Raw genomic sequence first — 21,628 nt, 5'->3', positions numbered from 1 at the left:
TGGAGATGTTGCATTCCTCTGCCAATTCTCTAACAGTTAATTGCCGATTAGTAAGCACTGATGATCAACATCATCAGTTGATGATGGTCTTCCAGTTCGCAAATCGTCTTCCACTGATTCACAACCACTTTTGAAGCGTTCAAAACATCTTCCATGACTCATGACATGTTCCCCATAAGCCACGTTCAACATTTCATAAGTTTCTGTAGCAGTCTGATCCAATTTTAAACAGAACTTCACGCTGTAGAACTGCTCATTGAGGTCACACATGATGAAAAATAGCCGATCACGAAAACACACTTTCACAAAAACTGCTGTAGCTCGGTGACGAAAACAGGTATCAACAAACGGAAAACAAGCTACTCAACGCCACCTAGAAACATCTCAAAACAATTTATTTTTGGCATGCAGTTCAAACTTCCTGGAACATTTTGAACAGACCTCGTACAGTATAGAATTTATTTTTGATAATATATAGCAGAAATAACATTAGATCCTGATGAAAACAACTTTATTTTCACTGGGCCTGCTATTCTAGGCTGTTTCATTCTGTGTTTTGGGGAGAAAAAGGTTAGTACACAGAGCCTGTAGATCACAATGGCCCTCTTTTACTGAGTCACGGTAGAGGTTTCTACTGAGGCCCAGGGTGTTAAATGCTCTGATTCTGTTCTAACGTTCATAGGAATTATTTGAGCATCTGAGCATTTAGCACCCAAAGTCATGGTAGAAACGTCTACCATGGCTTATTAAAAAAAAGGGAGGGGAGGGAGAATATGAGCAATCCTAAACAAAGCAAAAAAGTAGATATATTATTATTTGGGGAAACACCATCAAATTAAGTCATTTTATGAATTTATATTCCAGTAGTTCATTCTTCTAGTGGAAGAATGGCTAATTACTCACTTGGAAACAATGAGGAGGAAAAAAGAATATTCAGCTTTCTTAATATGTCATCAAAACTCTTTTTCCATCTATGGAAACAAGAGTCATCAGAAACCTCCTATGGTGAAAAGTACTTAAGCATGTTCTTTGCTCCATCAGAAAGTGCAAGGAGAAATTGGGAAGTAATGGGATAAATAAACATGTCCATAGATAGGTTGAAGATGGTCAATATAAGGCTGATGTAAAATTATTTAACTTAGTCATCAAGTTAAAAAAATCACTTTAGTTTGATTAATTTTTTGGTTCTCTGTAATATGGTTTTATACGGTGGTATTGGCAGATGTATAACATAATAGTTGTTACACTGATATCATTCCAAGAATTAGGTTTCTAGTGATAGATAAAAGAAAAAAGAATTAGGTCATGTAAAAAGGGAATTGTTTCACTTTGATTAAATTAATTCACACAGAGTAGAATAATTGGAAATATGTAAGTATATAAACATACAGGAATCCCTGGTGAACCTTTTTCTCCTTGTTGACCTGGAGGTCCAGTTTCACCCTGCAAGATAACAAAACATTCAGGTAAATTGATGCTATCATGAAATAAATTGTCCTACAATACTTCAAAACTACGGGATTAATATTCAGACCACAATAGTAAATAGCTTATAAGCCGCTCACATCCATGGGATGAACTAATCCTGTATATTCAATGCCAGGGCATGTGTGGCTCAAGGCTTTCAATATCTGAGTATTGCACTGACCTGGAAGTTAACCGGGCACTGACCAATATTCAGACCAGTGCCCAGTTAAGTCAATGCATAAAGAGATCCTTTTACTAAAACCAGTGATCATCGCTAAACCTATTTTAACAGCTTTAGCGATGATCACATTTGCCGACCCGATGCAGCAAACAGCTCACCGTGTGGTTTTCTACCTGATCGCTCATTCCCCGATCTGACCATGCAAATAAACTCATTAATATTGAAATGCCATGTAAACTAGCAGAGCAATTGATACTCTATCATGGCTTCCTGATGCACACAAAAAAGTGACTGGTCAAGACTAGCCTCTTACCTGTCTAACCTTAGCACTTTTTTTAATGGGCACAGATGCTGTGTATGTTACACATGCACAATATCTGCCCCATTAAAAAAAGACACCCCCCCCCCCAATGACAGCCCTCCCTGATAAACTAGTACCGGCATCAAGAACTGACACCCTCGCCCCCTCCTGCGGCAGCGAAAACAGAAGGAGGAATGCCCACTCCTTCCTGCCATGCTGACCCCACCCCACTGCACCAGAAAAAATGGCAGTCGGGATACCGACTACCTCCTGCCACAGCGATTCCCTCTTATGCAAAAGAAAATTTGTAGGAGAGATGCCCACTCTCTCCTGCCTTGGCGACTCCCTACCCACACAAAATAAAATTGGCAGGAGGAAAGCTCGTTCCCTCCTACCACCGGATGATCCCCCGACACCCCCGATACCTTTTTCCGTTGCAAGCAGGAGAGAAGTAAAGTCCCTCCATTTTCAAGGCACACTGATCCAAAATGGTGGGCCTTCCCTCAGTGCATCATGTGATGTACAGGGAGGGGCCCATGGCCCTGATTGGCTGAGACACCTAAGGACTCTCCCAAGTGAAGGGTCCTTAGGCATCTGAGCCAATCAGGACCTTAAACTTCTCCCTCTGTAGAGGCGTCTACTGAGGGGGGAGCCTAAGGTCACGATTGCCTCAGACACCTAAGGCCCCTCCTCTTGGGGGGTCTTTAGCATCTGATCCAATCAGGGCCTTGGGCCCCTCCCTGTGCATCACATAATGCACCGAGGTGGGAAGGCCCATCATTTTGGATCGGCAGGCCTTGAAGGTGGAAGGACCATGCTTCCTGCCATTTCAACTCCTCCCACCACCCCCCTGTGCAAGATATGTTTAATTATAAGTCGTTGTTTGATATTCAGCTTCTCTTGCTTATTGTAAACTGCAAGGATCCATATGGTTTTGCAGTATACAAGTGAAATGTTATGTACGTTATGTAAAATTGGCAGGAGGGAAGCTTACTCCCTCTTGCCAATGGAGGCCCCTCCCAAACCATCCCCTCCCTTCCCCATCCCCCACCCCCCCAAAAAGGCAGGGTGGAAGCCCACTCCCTCCTGCTAACAGAAGCTCCCCAGAACCAGGCAGGATACTCCCTCCTTCCACTGGATGCTTGCCCAAATCCCTGCTTGCAATGGAAAAAGGTACGTGGGGATTTGGGCAAGCATCCAGTGGAAGGAGGGAGTATCCTGCCTGGTTCTGGGGAGCTTCTGTTAGCAGGAGGGAGTGGGCTTCCACCCTACCTTTTTGGGGGGGTGGGGGATGGGGAAGGGAGGGGATGGTTTGGGAGGGGCCTCCATTGGCAAGAGGGAGTAAGCTTCCCTCCTGCCAATTTTACATAACGTACATAACATTTCACTTGTATACTGCAAAAGAACATAAGAACTGCCATCTCCGGATCAGACCTTCGGTCCATCAAGTCCGGCGATCCGCACACGCGGAGGCCCTGCCAGGTGTACACCTGGCGTAATTTATAGTCCACCATATCCTTATATGCCTCTCTTAAGGAGATATGCATCTAGTTTGCTCTTGAAGCCTAGGACGGTTGATTCCGCAATAATCTCCTCTGGGAGGGCATTCCAGGTGTCAACCACTCTCTGAGTGAAGCAGAACTTCCTGACATTAGTCCTGAACCTGTCCCCCCATAGCTTCATTACATGTCCTCTAGTCCGTGTCAAATTGGACAATGTAAATAATCTTCTCTGCTCTATTTTGTCGATTCCTTTCAGTATTTTGAAGGTCTCGATCATATCCCCACGCAGTCTCCTTTTCTCAAGGGAGAACAATCCTAGTGTTATAAGTCTGTCCTCGTATTCCAGTTTCTCCATACCCTTCACCAGTTTTGTTGCTCGTCTCTGCACCCTCTCCAGCAGTTTTATATCCTTCTTTAGGTAAGGAGACCAATTTTGGACGCAGTATTCCAAGTGTGGTCTGACCATTGCCCTATAAAGCGGCATTATAACTTTCTCCGATCTACTCGAGATTCCTTTCTTTATCATGCCCAACATTCTATTTGCCTTCTTTGCCGCTGCCGCGCATTGTGCCGACGACTTCAGGGTCCTATCTATCAGTACACCCAGGTCCTTTTCTTGTTCACTCTTCCCCAGAGTTGCACCTGACATTGTATACTCGTATTCCTTATTCTTATTGCCTAAATGCATTACCTTGCATTTCTCCACATTGAACTTCATCTGCCATTTCTCCGCCCATGTTTCTAACCGACACAAGTCACTCTGGAGTTTCTCTCTATCCTCCTGCGATCTGATCGCCCGGCATAGTTTTGTATCGTCTGCAAACTTGATGATCTCACTGGATGTTCCTTCCTCCAGGTCATTGATATAAATATTAAAAAGGATCGGCCCAAGTACCGAGCCCTGGGGTACACCACTAGTCACTTTCTCCCAGTCGGAGAACTTCCCATTTATGCCCACTCTCTGCTTTCGGTTTTCCAGCCATTTGCCTATCCATCTTTGTATATCCCCCTCTATGCCATGGCTTTGTACTTTCCTGAGAAGTCTTTCGTGTGGAACTTTGTCGAACGCTTTCTGGAAGTCCAAGTATATTATGTCCACCGGCTTCCCACTATCAATTTGCTCGTTCACGGTCTCAAAAAATTGGAGTAAATTCGTCAAACATGATTTCCCTTTCCTGAATCCATGTTGACTGGGTTTCATCAAGTCGTGTGCGTCCAAGTGCCGGACTATGCTATCCTTGATCAGTGCTTCAACCATCTTGCCGGGGACAGACGTAAGACTCACAGGTCTATAGTTGCCCGGTTCCCCTCTCGATCCTTTTTTGAAAATTGGGGTGACGTTCGCTATCCTCCAGTCGTCCGGTATCTGTCCAGTTCTGATTGTCAGGTTTGCAAGTTTTTGCAATAACTCTCCGATTTCAACCTTCAATTCCTTTAAGACTCTCGGGTGAATTCCATCCGGTCCAGGGGATTTGTCACTTTTAAGTTTGTCGATCTGATAGTATATCTGGTCTAAGTCCACTTCAACTGTGGTGAGGCTGTCTTCTATTTCTCCTGCAAACACTTTCTCCGCTTCAGGTATTGTTGAGGTGTCCTCCTTCGTAAAGACGGACGCAAAGAAGGAATTTAGTTTGTCTGCAATTTGTTTATCTTCCTTGATGTACCCTTTTCTTCCCTGGTCGTCCAGGGGTCCCACTGCCTCTTTTGCAGGTTTTTTCCCTTTCACGTATCTAAAGAAGGGCTTGAAGTTTTTGGCCTCCTGGGCTATTTTTTCCTCATATTCCTGTTTTGCATCCCTCACCGCCTTGTGACATTTCTTCTGATCATCTTTATGTTTGTTCCAGGCTTCGGTTGTCTTTATGCATTTCCATTTTTTGAAAGAGTCCTTCTTTTCTTTTATGGCTTCCTTCACCTTTATGGTAAGCCATGCCGGTTCTCTTTTGCTCTTTGTTCTCCGATCTTTGGAAATCCTCGGAATGTAGAGATCTTGTGCTTCTGTGATAGTATTTTTCAGTAGGGACCATGCCTGATCTACCGTTTCGAGTTTGTCCACCATCTTCTCGAGTCGTTTTTCTACCATGGCTCTCATGCGATCGTATTTACCCTTTTTAAAGTTCAAGGTGGTGGTTAAGGTTTTGGCATGATTCCCTTTCCCGATGTCAAGTTTAAAGTTGATTACATTGTGATCACTCGTTCCCAGTGGAACCATGACTTCCACTTCTGTTATCGGTCCCGTGAGGCCATTTAGGACCAAGTCCAAGGTGGCGTTGCCTCTTGTCGGCTCTTTTACCATTTGTTCCAGGAAGCAATCCCCTAGCACCTCCAGGAACTTGGCCTCCTTGCCGCAGTTGGAGGTTGCTAGTTTCCAGTCTATCCCTGGGAAATTGAAGTCTCCCAATATAATTATATTGCCTGTCTTGCATTCTTGTTTGATTTCCTCCATCATTTCTGAGTCAGTTTCCTCCGCCTGTCCTGGGGGACGATAGTAAAGGCCAATTTTCGTATCTGCGCCATATTGACCAGGAATTTTGATCCAGAGTGACTCAAGCTTCTCTTTCATTTCTGTTGTAACTATTTCAACAGAATCTATTCCCTCCTTAACATATAGAGCAATACCTCCACCTTTCTGCCCTACTCGATCTCTTCTATACAGTTTGTATCCCTATAGTACTATGTCCCATTTGTTTTCTTCATTCCACCATGTTTCTGTTATGCCAATGATATCCAATATGTCATGTCTTGCTATTGTCTCTAGTTCCCCCATTTTGTTACCTAGATTTCTAGCATTCGTATACATACATCTAAGTTCCCTTCGTGTTACCTTTTTGGACCTTCTACTCTTGGCCGTCCCTGTAGTTTCAATTACGATATCCTTTACTGCTCCTGTGTTATCACCTTTGTTTGCTGTGTGGTCGTCCCCTCCTGTGTCTGAGTTGTCCCTTCCTGCTTTTTCTCCCTTGTTGGCTGTGAGGTCGTCTTCTCTTGTGTAGGAGTAGTTTTCCTTGGCTTCTTCGTCGGGGCATCCTGCTATCCGTGCCATCGACCGGTGGTCGACTGTCGGCTTTCCCCTATCTTTCAGTTTAAAGCCTTCTCGATTGCCTTCTTCATGTTGCCTGCCAAAACTCTTGCTCCTTCCTTGTTGAGGTGTAGTCCGTCCCTTCTGTAGTACTTGCTTTTTCCCCAGAACGCCGTCCAGTTGCGCACGAAGTCGAAGCCTTCTTCTTCGCACCATCGTCTCATCCAGGCGTTGATTACTTGCAATTCCCCTTGTCTCTTTCCATCCGCTCTTGGTACTGGGAGGATCTCAGAGAAGGCCACCTTCACCTCCCTGATCTTCAGTTGTCTTCCGAGTGAGCGGAGCTGGCCCTTCAGCTCTTCCCTGTCATACTTCCGCCCACTCACATCATTTGTTCCCATGTGGATAAGCACAGCGGTGTCCTCTCCCCCTGCGCCATCTATGATCCTGGAGATCCTGTTGGTCACATCCTTCACTCTTGCTCCAGGCAGACAGGTGACGACTCTGTCCTCTCTTCCTCCTGCGGTGTGGCTGTCCACATGTCGTATAATGGAGTCGCCTACGATGATCCCCATCTTCTTTATTCGGGAGTTCCTTGGGGGGCGTAGGTCCACGTCCTTGGAGTAGGGCCAGTCTTCTTCCTCCAATGATACTCTTGAAATTGTTTCCTGTTCTTTGGATGGGGCGATGTCTTCCTGTGCTCTCACTATTCCTCCTGATGTGCGGTTGTCTCCTACCTCGTCTTCGGTTTCTTCTATGTTTACATGGGTGTCTTCTCTCCTCACATCGGTTTCCTGAGTACAGTTTTCCAGCCCTGGGATCTCTACGTGGTGCTGATGAGCTTCCTCTATGAACATTTCTAGTTCCTTGACCTCTTCGTTTGGGCTGTACTCCACTAGAATCTTCTCCTGTGCTCGGATTCTGTCTTCGAGTTCCATCACTGTTCCTTCCAATAGTCTTACCTGACATTTCAAGCTATCCATCTCCATGCATCGATTGCAAATGTATGCCTGGATCCCCGAAGGGAGGTAGTCATACATATTGCAGCCGATACAGAAGACCGGAAAGCTCACCTTCTGACTTCCTTGGGCTTCCATTTCTTGCTTCCCTTGTGTGTGCTTGTGTCCCTTGCCTGCTGCTTCCTTATGTTGCTTGCCTTGCTGTCTCTTTTGTGTGTGCTGTCTCCGCTCTACCTCACCTTGATTGTATGTGTGGGTTTGTTCCCTTGGCGTCTGTCTCTTCCTTACCTTTTGTGTTTGTCGCTTCCTTACCGTTCAGTCCTCCTCGGTGTTCTTGATAGTAGATACTCGTCCCTTGCAAGGCCCTTCGCAAAGGCGCTCTCGCTAAGGCGAGCGCCTTTACCGCTCGCCTTCGCCGCGCGCTGAACGGCTGGGCGCCGTTGGCTCCGCCCCTTTTAAGGGGGAGTTTGGGCTCTGACCTCGCCGACGCGGTGGGGGTGGGCGGAGCTAACTCTCGCCGCTACCCCTAGCTCTGTCTCCTTCCTGCTCTTGCCTTCTGCCTCCTGCCTCGCTCTGCAAGTCTCCCCTCCTCCTTCTGCCTGCTCCACCGGTTTCAGCTGCTGCTGCTGGTGCTCTCCGATCAGCGAGTGCCTCGATCCGTTGGCTCCGCCCCTTTTAAGGGGGAGTTTGGGCTCTGACCTCGCCGACGCGGTGGGGGTGGGCGGAGCTAACTCTCGCCGCTACCCCTAGCTCTGTCTCCTTCCTGCTCTTGCCTTCTGCCTCCTGCCTCGCTCTGCAAGTCTCCCCTCCTCCTTCTGCCTGCTCCACCGGTTTCAGCTGCTGCTGCTGGTGCTCTCCGATCAGCATATGGATCCTTGCAGTTTACAATAAGCAAGAGAAGCTGAATATCAAACAACGACTTATAATTAAACATATCTTGCACAGGGAGGTGGTGGGAAGAGTTGAAATGGCAGGAGGGCGTGGATATCCTTTCTGCCAATTTTCTTTCACAGAGGGGGAAGTCACCATGGCAGGAGGGAGTGGGCATCTCTTCTGCCAATTTTTTCTGGCTGGGGGGGCCAGCATTCCTCCTGCCATTTACACTGCTGTGGGGGAGGAGTCAGTTTCCAGTGTCGGTGCCAGTTCATCGGTGGAGGGGGGAGCTTTTATTCTTTTTATTTTTAATGTGGCAGATATTGTGCCCCGAATAGCCAAGTGACAGAAGGCTGCTTTCAGGACTTCCCTTACCTCTCAGCTGTTCATGCTTTCCCTACCGGCTCTGCGCACGTGTGAAAGTCACTCTCACAGCAATCAGATGGACAAAAGAGTCTCTTCATACCACCTAAATGCCCCAAGCTCTTCAAAACTCCTCACAGCAGCCTTCCCCAATCAACCCTCTTTACCATTCTACTAACCAATCATCTTTCCCCTTGCAATTCCACTTCCCTTCCAGTTCCTCTCATCTAAACTGCATACTACCAACCTATCATCCCCAACCACATTCAAACACTACCTAACCCTCATATCCATACACTCCAAAAGGAATGTCCAGTCATCCAGATTTTCCATTATCCGGACTGCCAAGGTTAGTCCAGATAATTGGTGTCCTACTGTACATGTACAGCATGTCTTCAATGCTAATGCATGCATAGTCCTATAACCTGTGCAAACTGGACTTTCATAAATAGCAGGTAAAAAGTCTTTACATGGAGAGAAAAACTGTAGTTAGATCCTAAGGACACTACCAGATGGACTTCTAAGGTCTGTGGCTCAGAAGAAATAAAGAAAATAAGACAATTTAATCATGAAATTGTAATGCATGTAATTATAGGACAGACTGGATGGACCATTCAGGTCTTTATCAGCTGTCATTTACTATGTTACTATCCCCCCTTTTTACAAAACTGCGATAGTGGTTTTTAGCACTGGCCGGCGCACGGAATGCTCCACTTTGCTCCCGACACTCAGCATGCTGGCCAGTGCTAAAAAACACTATTGTGGTTTTGTAAAAGGGAGGGGGGGGAAGCAGTATGTTAAGTGTTATGTTTGTGTATGTCTTGCAAAATACATACATTAATTGAAAATGTTCCCCATAATGAACATTTCTAAGATTCACTTTGCAAGAATGTAAATATCATGGTTGTGAAAAAAAAAACCTACGTATGCCAAGCATTTAAATTCATTTTTGTATAGTTTCCACTAACCTTTGGACCCGTTTGACCTTCATTACCGGGGCTACCAGGTATCCCCTGAAAACAGAAATAAACCAAAAAACTACTGTAAAATAAAAGCATTTGAAGCGAGGTAAAACTTATACCCTAAAAATTTTATTTTCATAGAAACATAGAAATAGACGGCAGATAAGGGCCACGGCCCATCAAGTCTGCCCACTCCAATGACCCTCCCTATCTATCTTTGCGGATAGATCCCACATGTCTGTCCCATCTGGCCTTAAAATCTGGCACACTGCTGGCCTCAATAACCTGAAATGGAAGACTATTCCAGCGATCAACCACCCTTTCGGTGAAGAAGAACTTCCTAGTGTCACCGTGCAGTTTCCCGCCCCTGATTTTCCACCGATGCCCCCTTGTTGCCGCGGGACCCTTGAAAAAGAAGATATCCTCTTCCACCTCGATGCGACCTGTGAGGTACTTGAACGTCTCGATCATATCTCCCCTCTCTCTACGTTCCTCGAGTGAGTAGAGCTGCAACTTCCCTAACCGCTCCTCGTATGGGAGCTCCTTGAGTCCCGAGACCATCCTGGTGGCCATTCTCTGGACCGATTCCAGTCTCAGCACATCCTTGCGGTAATGTGGCTTCCAAAATTGCACACAGTACTCCAGGTGCGGTCTCACCATGGATCTATACAGTGGCATAATGACTTCAGGTTTACGGCTGACGAAACTCCTGCGTATGCAACCTATGATTTGCCTTGCTTTGGATGAAGCTTGCTCAACTTGATTTGCAGACTTCATGTCTTCCCTGACAATCACCCCTAGGTCTCTTTCTGCTTCAGTTTTTGTCAAGATCTCACCATTTAGGGTGTAAATCCTGCATGGATTTCGGCCTCCCAGTTGCATGACTTTGCATTTTTGCACCTGGGAAGCCGAAATCCATGCAGGATTTACACCCTAAATGGCGAGATCTTGACAAAAACTGAAGCAGAAAGAGACTTAGGGGTGATTATCAGGGAAGACATGAAGTCTGCAAATCAAGTTGAGCAAGCTTCATCCAAAGCAAGGCAAATCATGAGTTGCATACGCAGGAGTTTCATCAGCCGTAAACCTGAAGTCATTATGCCACTGTATAGATCCATGGTGAGACCGCACCTGGAGTACTGTGTGCAATTTTGGAAGCCACATTACCGCAAATGTTTAAGCTTAAGAAAGATGTCCTTTCTAGCTTTATGTCTGCCAACAACACAGCCCTAACCAATGTAATATTTATTTAAATTTCTATACTGTGCTCCCATGGGAGCGATGGGTGGCCTAAGGTATCTGGCCCATTTTTTTATGTTTCTATGTTTTTCTTTGTTTCAGTGCTATATGCAATAACATTTTCCAGTCTTGCTATAAATAGTTACTTCAAGCTACTTACAGGTGGTCCTTGAAGTCCGTCATGACCTGGAGGACCAGGTTTTCCATCATCACCCTGCAAAATAAGCACATAGTGATATAGAGGGTGACTTTATAACTGGGAGCCTTGATGACTAGGTGACTTGATGTAGCATGCTGAACACAAATTCTATAATGTTTATATTTTATTATTTATAGCCCACCTTTATCCAAAGCAAGTTACAAAACGACATACACAATGAAAAATTTAACCAACAAATACAAGGATAGCAAGGGAGAAGAGTCTATGAGGCATAAACAAATCATGGTAGATCAAATGTTTGGCATAATAAATGACATTTTAGTATTGAATTCAATGATGGCACATTCAGTTGTAGCTTCAGTGCTAGGGGCAATTTGTTCCATTCTGAAGAGCCGGCTACAGAAAATGAGGCAGTTCTTGTAATTTGCATACAAAATGTTTTAAATTTGATACAACAAACGCACAAGCATTTGCTAAACAAAATGATCTTGAGGGCACATAACATTGCAATACATTAAGCAAATAAAAAGAAGAGTCTCGATGTAACCCCAGATAGACTAACAGCAACAATTTGAACATAGAGAGGGATGGGAGAGAGAGAGGAAGATCTTGAACCATGTGGGAGAGGGGACTAAGGGAGAGGAAAATGCTGGATCACAGGGTGTAGGAGACAGGAAAGAGAGAGAGCATATGCTGGAGTATGGAGTGGAGTGGCAATGGAGGGCAAAAGAAAGAAAAATGGGAGATGCTGGTCTATAGGAGTGGCTTTAGTATCTTGGCCAATCAGAGCTTAAGGCCCATTTCCGGTGCATCCTGGGATGCACTGGGTGGAGCCTAAGACTCTGATTCAGGTGCCTAAGGCCACTCCTATGGGAGGAGCCTTAGGTGCCTAGGCTAATCAGTCTTAGGCCCCTCCCGGTATATCCCATGATGTACCAGGAAGGGGAAGGTCCACCATTTTGAAGAGGCAGGCCTGCTGTCAGGAGGGAGTGGGCATTCCTCCTGCCAGATTATCATCTAAAAAATATAGGGTTGTGTCTGTGTGAGGGGGTGTTTGGGGTTCTGGATGGGGTGTCGGGGATTCGCGGGTTGCAAAGGTGGCAGGAGGGAGTGGGCATCCTTTCTATTGGATTTTCATCTAAAAGGTAAAGGGTTGTAAGGGGGTGTCAGGGGTTCACGGGGGGCCCTGTGGCAGGAGGGTGTGGGCATCCCTCCTGCCAGATTTTCATCTAAAAGGTATGGGGTTGTGGGGAGATGGTGGAATGGAGTGGCGGGGGCTCATGGGAGGCCCTGGCAGCAGGAGGAAGTGGGCAACCCTGCTGCCTATATTCAATATAAAAGTGGGCAGTCAGGAGTGTGAGGAGCCTGGGTAGTTGAGGCAGGAGGGAGTGGACTTCCCTCCTGTCAATTTATTTATTTATTTTTTAAGTTTGGGGGTGTAGGCCGTCATCAGAGGTGGGTCCTGGTACTTTTTTTTTTTTTAATGGGCACAGATGTTGTGTGTGTGTAACACATACACCTCTATGCCCATTAAAAAACAAAACAAAAAGAACTACTCTTCCTGCTCCAAACAGCTGAGCAGCAGGAGGCTGATTCAGGGCTTCTCCTGGTGCTCAGCTTTTCAGGACTTCCCCTACCGGCTGTGAGCATGTATCAGTCACTTTCTCAAATGACTGATTGGATGGGATTACAGTGGAACTCCAGGAAACTCATTTGCATTCAAAATTGTTTGAACATCAATTGCAGTTTTCAAATCAGACTATTTACTGGTCCCACAGCAACCCACAGTATTTTAACAGCGATTTTAGAGCATCTGGACCACAGTGGCAGAATCAGGCCCTAAGTATGAATTAAGACTTAAAACCATTTAGTAAAAGGAGCCCCTATAATTCCTTTTTAAAGCATCAGTTTTATCCTTCTTATAACTGTTAAGTCATACTTAACAAGTCAATACCAAAAGTAAAACAACTTTTTTCTCTGTTTTCTAGTGTTTCTTAGATAGGACATTAGTCATTACTACTATAGCAGAACTATTTGACATCTAAGTCCAAAATGTTTTCTGTATCTAACGTGTTTGCAGAAAAAAAAGGTGGGCATACCTTTAAACCAGAGCTTCCAGGAAAGCCATCTTTTCCATCAATTCCAGGTTCCCCCTAAAATAAAAATCAGAAAACTGTGAATATTTTAATTCAGACATTAAACAGTAAAAGATATAGTTATTATTAATCTGTTTTAACATATTGACACACTTATTGTAAGTTCAAAAATGAATAAAGATTGAAAAAAAACCCAACAACAGTAAAGGAATGATTTATGAAGGGTTATGCTCAATTTTTACCAGTATTTACCTATTCAAACTAACCAGGTATATAGGGGTCCTTTTACTAAGCTGTGGCAAAAAAGTAGTCTTAGCGTGACCTTACGCTGGTCTTTCCCATACACTAAGGGACTCATTTTCAAAAAAGATAGATGTCCAAAAGACAGTATAAACCAGCATTCTCAAGTGAGCATTCTCAAAACAGACCTTCTAGATGTCTTTCTGTTCACTGTCTCCCCAGTGTGTCTAAATCTTAAGGAGATCTGTTAGAGGTGTGTTTTAGGTGGGCTTAAGACTTGGACATTCTGAAGAGATAATCAAACTTTTAACAAAATGTCCGGGTTACCATGTAGACCAGTGCGTCTCAAACTGTGTGCCAGGGCACAGTGATGTGCCCTGAAGAGATTCCGGGTGTGCCACAGGAGATTCCAAAATGTCTTGATAAGTCATTAAAAAAGAAAAAGATAGACGTCTTGCAGTTTTGGAAATCAATATTGTCTATACTGGAGTTCTGGACATCTTTCTCAAAATGTCCAAAGTCAGACTTAGACGTCCTATCAAAAATGCCCCTCTTAGGCTTTTTTTTTTCTTTGTACTGTGGCTGTATAAATACCTGATTTTCTATTTTCTGCGTTAATAGGAAGACAATTGAGGAATTGAACAATGGGAGGTGTAGCAAAAGAATGCTAATGAAGCAACCTACAAGAACTCCAAGAACTCTCATGAGGGGAGTGGAGTGGGGAATGGAGTGTCTGTCGCACTATAACTGAATTTCTCTGCCTGGTCATGAAGTCCAGTCACTTTTTTTCAAGTCTACATTTCTCATGTTTAAGAGCAAAATGCTTAAGAATGTTTGAGGATTTATTTGAAATAGTTCTCACAGCACGTTCCACGTTTTGTCGTTTCCCAACAGGTTACCATAACTCTACATTTGCAATACCAGCAAGAGTGAGGGAAAAGATCTAAGAATACTAAACAGGCAGAAACAGAAAGCTTACTATAGAAGAAATTGATCTGGGAATGACCAAACCCATACTAATTCTGCCATTAGCATGCAGCCATTTTCAAAAAGTGTGTGAGTACTCACTGGCACCCATTTTGTAGCTGGTAAGGGCTCATGTGGCATTCATATTCTAACTAGTTAACTCGCAGTAATGTGGATGCATTAAGGGGGGGAATTATGCACCTGTAATGCACATTAAGGGAATTAGCAAGCATTAAATTCTAAAGCCCATTTTATACCTATGGGTTTTTAAGGGCTCGATTCTATATAAGTTGCCTAAAAAATCAGTGCTGACTAGTATGGTGATAAGCGCAATTCTTTAAAAATTAGGCACACTGTATTTTTACCAGGGTTTTCTTAGTCTAAGGGCTCCTTTTACAAAGGTGCGCTAGTGTTTTTAGTGCACGCACAGGATTATCGTGCGCTATAGCGCGCGCTAGCCAACAAAATATCGCCTGCTTAAAAGGAGGCAGTAGCGGCTAGCACGTGCAGCATTTTAGTGTGCGCTAAAACCACTAGCGCACCTTTGTAAAAGGAGCCCTAAGTGCGTGTGTCTAATTCATAAAAAGGAACTCATGCTCTGCCCCCTGACCACACCCACTTCTAAGTAGACACTTTGGACTAGGCGCCTATTTCTTACAGAATCACGTTTCAATTAAGTCCAATTATGAAGTGTTAGGTGCAATTATCGGTTCTAATTAGTTTAGTTTATTATCACTTCTAGTCCGCCCACATCTAAAGCGGATTACAAAAATATACAGATACAATAAAACAATTAAAAATACATACATGGCAATTAACAGGACTGCTTGACTTGAAGGCCCAAACATTTTAACAAATGCTGTACTTCATGATCCAGAACAAATACAGTGGAACGTCGATTATCCGAACTCTAATCATCCGGATGCCCAATTATCCAGATTGCTTTGTGGGGTCTCAGTTTATATTTGAATTCCCCCTGAAGTACTATTCCTATCACTCTCCCTCCTACTGATGCTCCTTCTCGGCTTTTGCCCCCATTGCCATCAGCCCAGCACCCCTCTCCCCCCTGAATGAGGAGACTTTCCCCCCACCAGCAGCACGCGCCCCTGCAATGAACGGATGTTATTTTTTTTTTCTTTTTGTTTTTAATTTAAAAAATACCTTCAGTGCAACCCCCACCCCTGACAAGAAAAGGCAGCATTCCTCCTCCCTCCCTGAACAGGCACCACCAACCCCTCCTGGACACAAAGGAAAGACCCCAAGCCTACCTTGTTTCCTTGGTGGTCTAACGGCAGCACTGGAGCAGGAGCGGTTCAACTCGCTCCTGCCCATGCTCTGTCAGCGATGAAAATAGCTGCTGAGACTTCCAGGGGCAGTCACAGGAGGCTACTCATAGCTTCACAAGACTGCCCCTGGAAGTCTCGGCAGCTATTTTTGTCACTGACAGAGCAGGGGCAGCAGCGAGTAGGATTGCTTCTGCTGCAGTGCTGCCGCTGCAGATTCTTGCAGTTAAATTTTTGCAGATCTTTGATTAAGCCTATTAACCAATTAAGCTAGGCATGTTGATGTAGGCACCTACATTTAGGTAGACTAGTTAGAATTTTCCATTTAGCGTTTAACATGTTTAACATGTGCTAATTCCCTTAACACACGTTAAGGTGCATTAAACCCTAACACTTCTTGATGAATTTCCCCCCTAAATGGTTAGTTCAAGAATGGCCACCGTCTGCTCCAAAACACCTTCTCAAAAAATATTTTAATCTATTTTTCAGAGCATACAGATTTTAGTGTAGTTGCTGGATGGCTGAGCATGTCCTGTAGTACTCCATTTTTAGATGCATTAGGTGCATGTTAGCACCTAGCATAGCTTAGTAAAAGGGCCCCTTATTGAAAAATGCTATGATAAATCAGGTTGCAAACAATGTGAATTTTTTTTTTTTTTTAAATGTCCTTGAAGTCTCCTGTAATTTATACTTACAGAACGCCCAGGCTGACCAGGAAAGCCCACACTTCCTTTGTCTCCCTTAGTACCCTACAAAAATTAATGACAATACAATAGGGAGATTATTTTCAGTTAACATTAGTGTTATAATTAGCTATACAGATGGGCAATTATTTAGAGATACATAATATTTTCATTTTATATTTCCATTTTAATTTACATGTAAATTGTGCCAATTGAAAAACAGTATGATCTAATTCATTTGTGTTTTTGTTAGCAATTTTCAGGAAAGGAATAAAAAAGGAGAAAACATTACAATGATAAAAGAGAAAAGAAGAAAATCACTCCAGCATTTCAGAAGAACTAAAACACTGATTTTGATAGAATTATGCAAAATTAAGGAAGAGATGAGAGGAAGAAAGAGAAGAAAAATCAAAGGAAAAAGAGACTTTACACAAATAATTCATACAAGCCAGCAACAAACCATAAATATTAAACCCCCTTTTACTAAGCTACGGTAGAGGTTTCTACCATGACCCAGATCACTAAATGCTCTGATGCTCTTAGAATTCCCACGAGCGTTGGAAAGCATCGGAGCATTTAGCGCTCCAGGCCACGGTAGAACCCTCTACCACAGCTTAGTAAAAGAGGGCCCAAATGAAACAGCTTATCCAAGGTTCATTGCTAGGGATGTCATTTTGTGGAAGGCATTGGATTAAGCAGGAGCAACTGAGCATTGGTACTACCAAAATGTAACCTGTGGCTTCCTCAAGGTGCAATTCTCAACAATCTAGTCGTGTTAGCCGAGGGTTTAATAAAATTTCCTTAGAGATGGAACAGATTAACATTTTAAATTTAATACCGGGATGAAATAAATAGATAAGAGAAAACAACAACTCATTGGATAAGTGCAATATTTTTTTTTTATATAAACTTTGCACTATTGTTATTATTTCAGATTTTCTAAACAATCATTTTAAGAATTCCACTTTCCAAGATCAATTTATCAGATAAGTATTTAAATTTTTAATTCTCTAATGAATCTATATTAAAATTTGTTTCAACTAAATAGTCTCTAATCTTAAATTGATACTTTGTGTTTCTTTTCTTTTCCTCTTACAGATTCTCCACCAGATGATTTCAAGTAAGTATGTTTCTGGCTTTCAGCTTTGTCTTTCTTGCAGTGGGTACCTTTCTCTTCACGGTTTTGCTTGAAGAACTCACCTGCTCCCTATCTTTACAATACTAAAAGGGGGGAAAAAAACCTCTCTCTAATTGAATATATATATTTTTCCTATCTAAACTTTGTGCTCCTTTTACGAAGGTGTGTTAAGGGTTAAATGTAATGTAATGTAATGTAATGTAATGTAATTTATTTCTTATATACCGCTACATCCGTTAGGTTCTAAGCGGTTTACAAAAAATATACATTAAGATTAGAAATAAGAAAGGTACTTGAAAAATTCCCTTACTGTCCCGAAGGCTCACAATCTAACTAAAGTACCTGGAGGGTAATAGAGAAGTGAAAAGTAGAGTTAGAGGAAAAATAAAAATAAAATAAACATTTTAACAAGACAGCATTGATCTAAATACTTTGGAAGGTAGAAGAGAGGAGAGAAAGGAATAGAAGCAGAAGGGGGAGCCGTTGAACAGTAGAATTCTGGAGAAATTTAAATGATAGAAATAGAACAAAACAAAGACAAAAGGCAAAACAATAGATAATATTAAAGATAAATCATAAGCTGGACAGAAAAATAAAATAAAACTTTGTCTTCAATCCACGGTTTCAGCGTCAGTGATGAAGTGGAGCAAGTAAGTTTAGGAGGAGCGATTGACGTTTCCAGAAAGGGCTTCTTCAGGGAAGAGACTTGGCAGACAGTCCCAGGATGCCTATGTCTCCTCCCCTGCGATGTTCTCCCATCCATGCATTCCCTCCCAGACACACTGCCCGTGCCCCAGCCGCTCCAGGAGGCTGCCCCAGATGAGGCCCACGGTGAATGCAGGATTCTCTCCTCTGCGGGAAAGCCGCCCGGAGCCGACAGTCGATCTTCTTAGCGGATTGCATGGGGGGAAGAGTTCACACTCTTGGTAGGATCGCCCTAAACCACCGGCTGCACTAGCCGCTACCGCCTCCTCTTGAGCAGGCAGTAGTTTTCCGGCTAATGCGGGGGTTAGAGCGTGATGAAAAGTCGTGCGAGCTAAAGCCGCTAACGCAGCTTCATAAAAGGAGCCCTTTAAATAAAACGATTGTTTCCCTAATGCTATTCCCACCCACGTTTTTGTCAAACCATTAACAAACCAATAACCAAGATTTAATTAAACTTGAATGCAATTTTTTTTCAAGTGTTCTGTAAATACAACTGCAGTGCCCAGCTCTGCCAGCACTAGTGTATAATTATTATTTTTTTCTAAGCAGGTTTTATTTATAAAGATCAATCAATTAGACCAAACAATTTCTCAGCATATCTTAAAACCATTGGAAGTATTTAACCACATTCACTTTAATCAGCAAACCACATATCCTTTATATTATACTTATGCTGATATCTCCTATAAAATGTCTCTCACCTAAGTAAGTTTTCTTAAAAAGACCAATCAAGTCACAACACTTGAGATAACAATAAGCTAATATCTCAACTCAAATCCACAAAACCTTAACTTAATCAAAGTTACAAATTTTATATGGACATCTTACACCACAAACCAACACAACTCAACTGCTCTCCTTGGCAGATTAGAACACTTCCTGGAGTGAGCTGTGCTGTTCAGAATTCTAAAGTTGACGCAAAAATTCTTAAAACTACAGACACTGGCTAATCTCCCTTCAAATAGATTTGAACATTTTTCTTTCTTTTTTTTCCCTCTGGTTACCCCTGGGACCAACAACGCATCTACAGGTAGCCCTTTAGAGCTAAGGGGGCATGTTGTGAGTGGGAGTCAGGGAGCTTCCACCTTATTGAGGTGTGGGTGGGAGTGGAAGTACTTCCACTTTGGGAGAGGGGGGTTCAGGGTGGTAATCTAAGGAGGACCTTGTTCTGCCTGCCAGGAAGCTTCAAGTCACAGCTTTCCAGCTTTATGCACCTGAGAGGTGAAATACTATTTTACCATGATTCTGTGGCCCTAGTATGACTTGCAGTGTATCACTGCCTGTTGCCTTAGGGTATTTGCATGGGAAAGGATGCAACACATTCATTTGCATTTTTTCATCTCATTTCTATGTAACCCATGGTAACAAATATTACTACAGTAAATTTTGTCATGTTAAGGGGCAAATAAAGTGACTTAATACCTGTTAACTACCCCCTTAGTGACTTTTTAGTGGGCGAGGAAGTATGGATTGATAGAGAATAAATTTTTAGCTAGAAAGGAAAGAATTCACTTGTGGGTAGCTTTGACAAAATAACATTTTTTTCAGATTTGGGGCACAAAGATTTTAAGGGGGCTGATGATGGGTAGAATTAGAGGGGCAGAGGATTAGGGTTGTACAGGAGGTCACTGAAGCTATTACTTTGGAACAGGTAGCTATTAAGGTTGAGAAGCATACATTTTGGTATACAGAAGAGTTGAGAGCACAAAGTGTAGGAAGTGGTGTTTGGGTGAGCATGGTAGAAGTCTCCATTTGAATTTGATAAGCAGGTTTATAAACACTTTGACCCAAATTCTAAAAGTGGTGCTGTAATCGGCAGACACCTGAAAAAACAGCGCAGGTCATCAATGGCACAGTGAGGGTAAGGGGCGCCCGGTGTGGGGGCGGTGGCACCCCCCATGCCCTCCTCTCTGCTTTCCCTCTGCTGCTTTGCCCCCTCCCCCCCCTCCCACCACACTCGCACCCTCTCGTCCCACCCTTGTACATCCAAACCTTCGCCTGCATGAGCAGCTTCTCTGGCCTACTGCTCATGCTGGCATTTCCTCTGACATCACTTCCGGGCCCCATGACCCAGAAGTAATTTCAGAGGGAGCCAGGCCAGCCACGAGCAGCAAGCTACAATAGTTGTTTGCACTGACGAAGATTTTTAAAGAGGTACGTGGGGGGCGGAGAACAGAGAGCGCAAGCATGGCCATGGGGGGGTGGAGAGATGCTGGCACCCCTACCAAGACAGTGCCCGGGGCAGTCCGCCCCTGCCTCCCTCTGTTACTATGCCACTGCCAGTCGTATGTCACTCAGATTATGGCATCATTTTCAGAATTGTAGCCTGCATCAAAGGTAGGTACCAGAAATGTAGACCAGGGTTTTAAAGGCCTATATTTCCGGTACCTACCTTCGATGTAAAATCATGCTTCGTGGTGCTGAACATCAACCCCGCCAATAACCACTCCTCTTTTGACGTTTGGCGCCACTATGCATCTGCGTAGATGTGATTATGGTGCCGTGTTTTGTAGGCACCTTGTCGTGCCTACTTTTTTTCTTTTACTTTGTTTTTAATTGGTTTATAATAGCATGGTCAATTACCACACCGTTAATAACCAATTAAAACAATTAACTTAGGTGCTGGTAGAGTTCCTAATGGCATAATTTGTAGAATCTAGGCCTTTGTGCAGGAGTATCATGTGAAAGTGCAGGCTTTGAAGCAGAGCTATTTTGCAGAAGACAATGTAGTCAATAATGTACCTTAATTTAAAGCATGGTCACTTAGAGCAGCCCTACTGTGTAGAGCTGGTTTAAATGCCCATGTCTCTATTTTACAAGTAGGCACCTAATTTATCATATTTTATAATCAATGTGTATACTTATTGCGGGTTAGATGCATTGTCCATGTTCCCCCAGAACCCCACCTATATGCATGTCCACAGTAAAAGTGTACACCATGCACATTATGAGGAAATTCTATAAATGGCGATGAAAAAAAAAATCAGTGCTCAATCTTATTCCATATCTTTGGGCACCTGGTATAAATCCTGGCATACAAGTCGGGAGCAGATCCCTGTTATTCTGCAGTGGTGTGCGGTCAGGGTCTTCAGGGGATTCGCCCCACCCCCTAAAGGCCTTGAGGGTACTGCTCTTAATTTGATTGGTTGAGCAGGCAACAGGCAGATGCTGCTCAACCAATCAAATCCACATCCCAAGAGCCCTTCTTTTTTGGGGGGAAGGGGGTTACATTTTGTTTGAGGCAGTCTGACAGGTTGAGCAGACTGCCTACTCAACAAATCAAACTGTATCATGCAAAAAATAAACGAAAAGATAAACAAGCAGGGCTGTAGAGCTGGGGGATTCACTGAATCCCCTGAGAGCTCTCACCGCACGTCACTGCTATTATGTAATACTGTGCACATCTTCTGTGAATGCCCCTGACTTGCAAATGACTCTCCCATGACAAACATCCCCTTTGGAGTTACATGATCCTCTTTAAGCACTCAGGCCGA

General features: G+C 43.6%; 1 protein-coding gene across 1 annotated transcript in view; it reads right to left on the bottom strand.

Annotated features, from left to right (window-relative positions):
- Positions 1 to 21,628, bottom strand: part of LOC117357880 (collagen alpha-1(XXI) chain-like) — a 381,914-nt gene that overhangs the window by 141,400 nt on the left and 218,886 nt on the right. Inside the window, exons 15-19 of the mRNA XM_033939103.1 lie at positions 16,304 to 16,357; positions 13,123 to 13,176; positions 11,024 to 11,077; positions 9,631 to 9,675; positions 1,390 to 1,443 (exon numbers count right to left, since the gene is read on the bottom strand). Of these exons, the coding sequence (XP_033794994.1) occupies positions 1,390 to 1,443; positions 9,631 to 9,675; positions 11,024 to 11,077; positions 13,123 to 13,176; positions 16,304 to 16,357 (261 nt within the window). The remainder of the gene's footprint in view (positions 1 to 1,389; positions 1,444 to 9,630; positions 9,676 to 11,023; positions 11,078 to 13,122; positions 13,177 to 16,303; positions 16,358 to 21,628) is intronic.

Source organism: Geotrypetes seraphini, chromosome 3 (genome assembly GCF_902459505.1).
Source record: "Geotrypetes seraphini chromosome 3, aGeoSer1.1, whole genome shotgun sequence".
Classification (NCBI taxonomy): Eukaryota; Metazoa; Chordata; class Amphibia; order Gymnophiona; family Dermophiidae; genus Geotrypetes; species Geotrypetes seraphini.
This window is presented reverse-complemented; position numbering and strand designations above follow the sequence as displayed.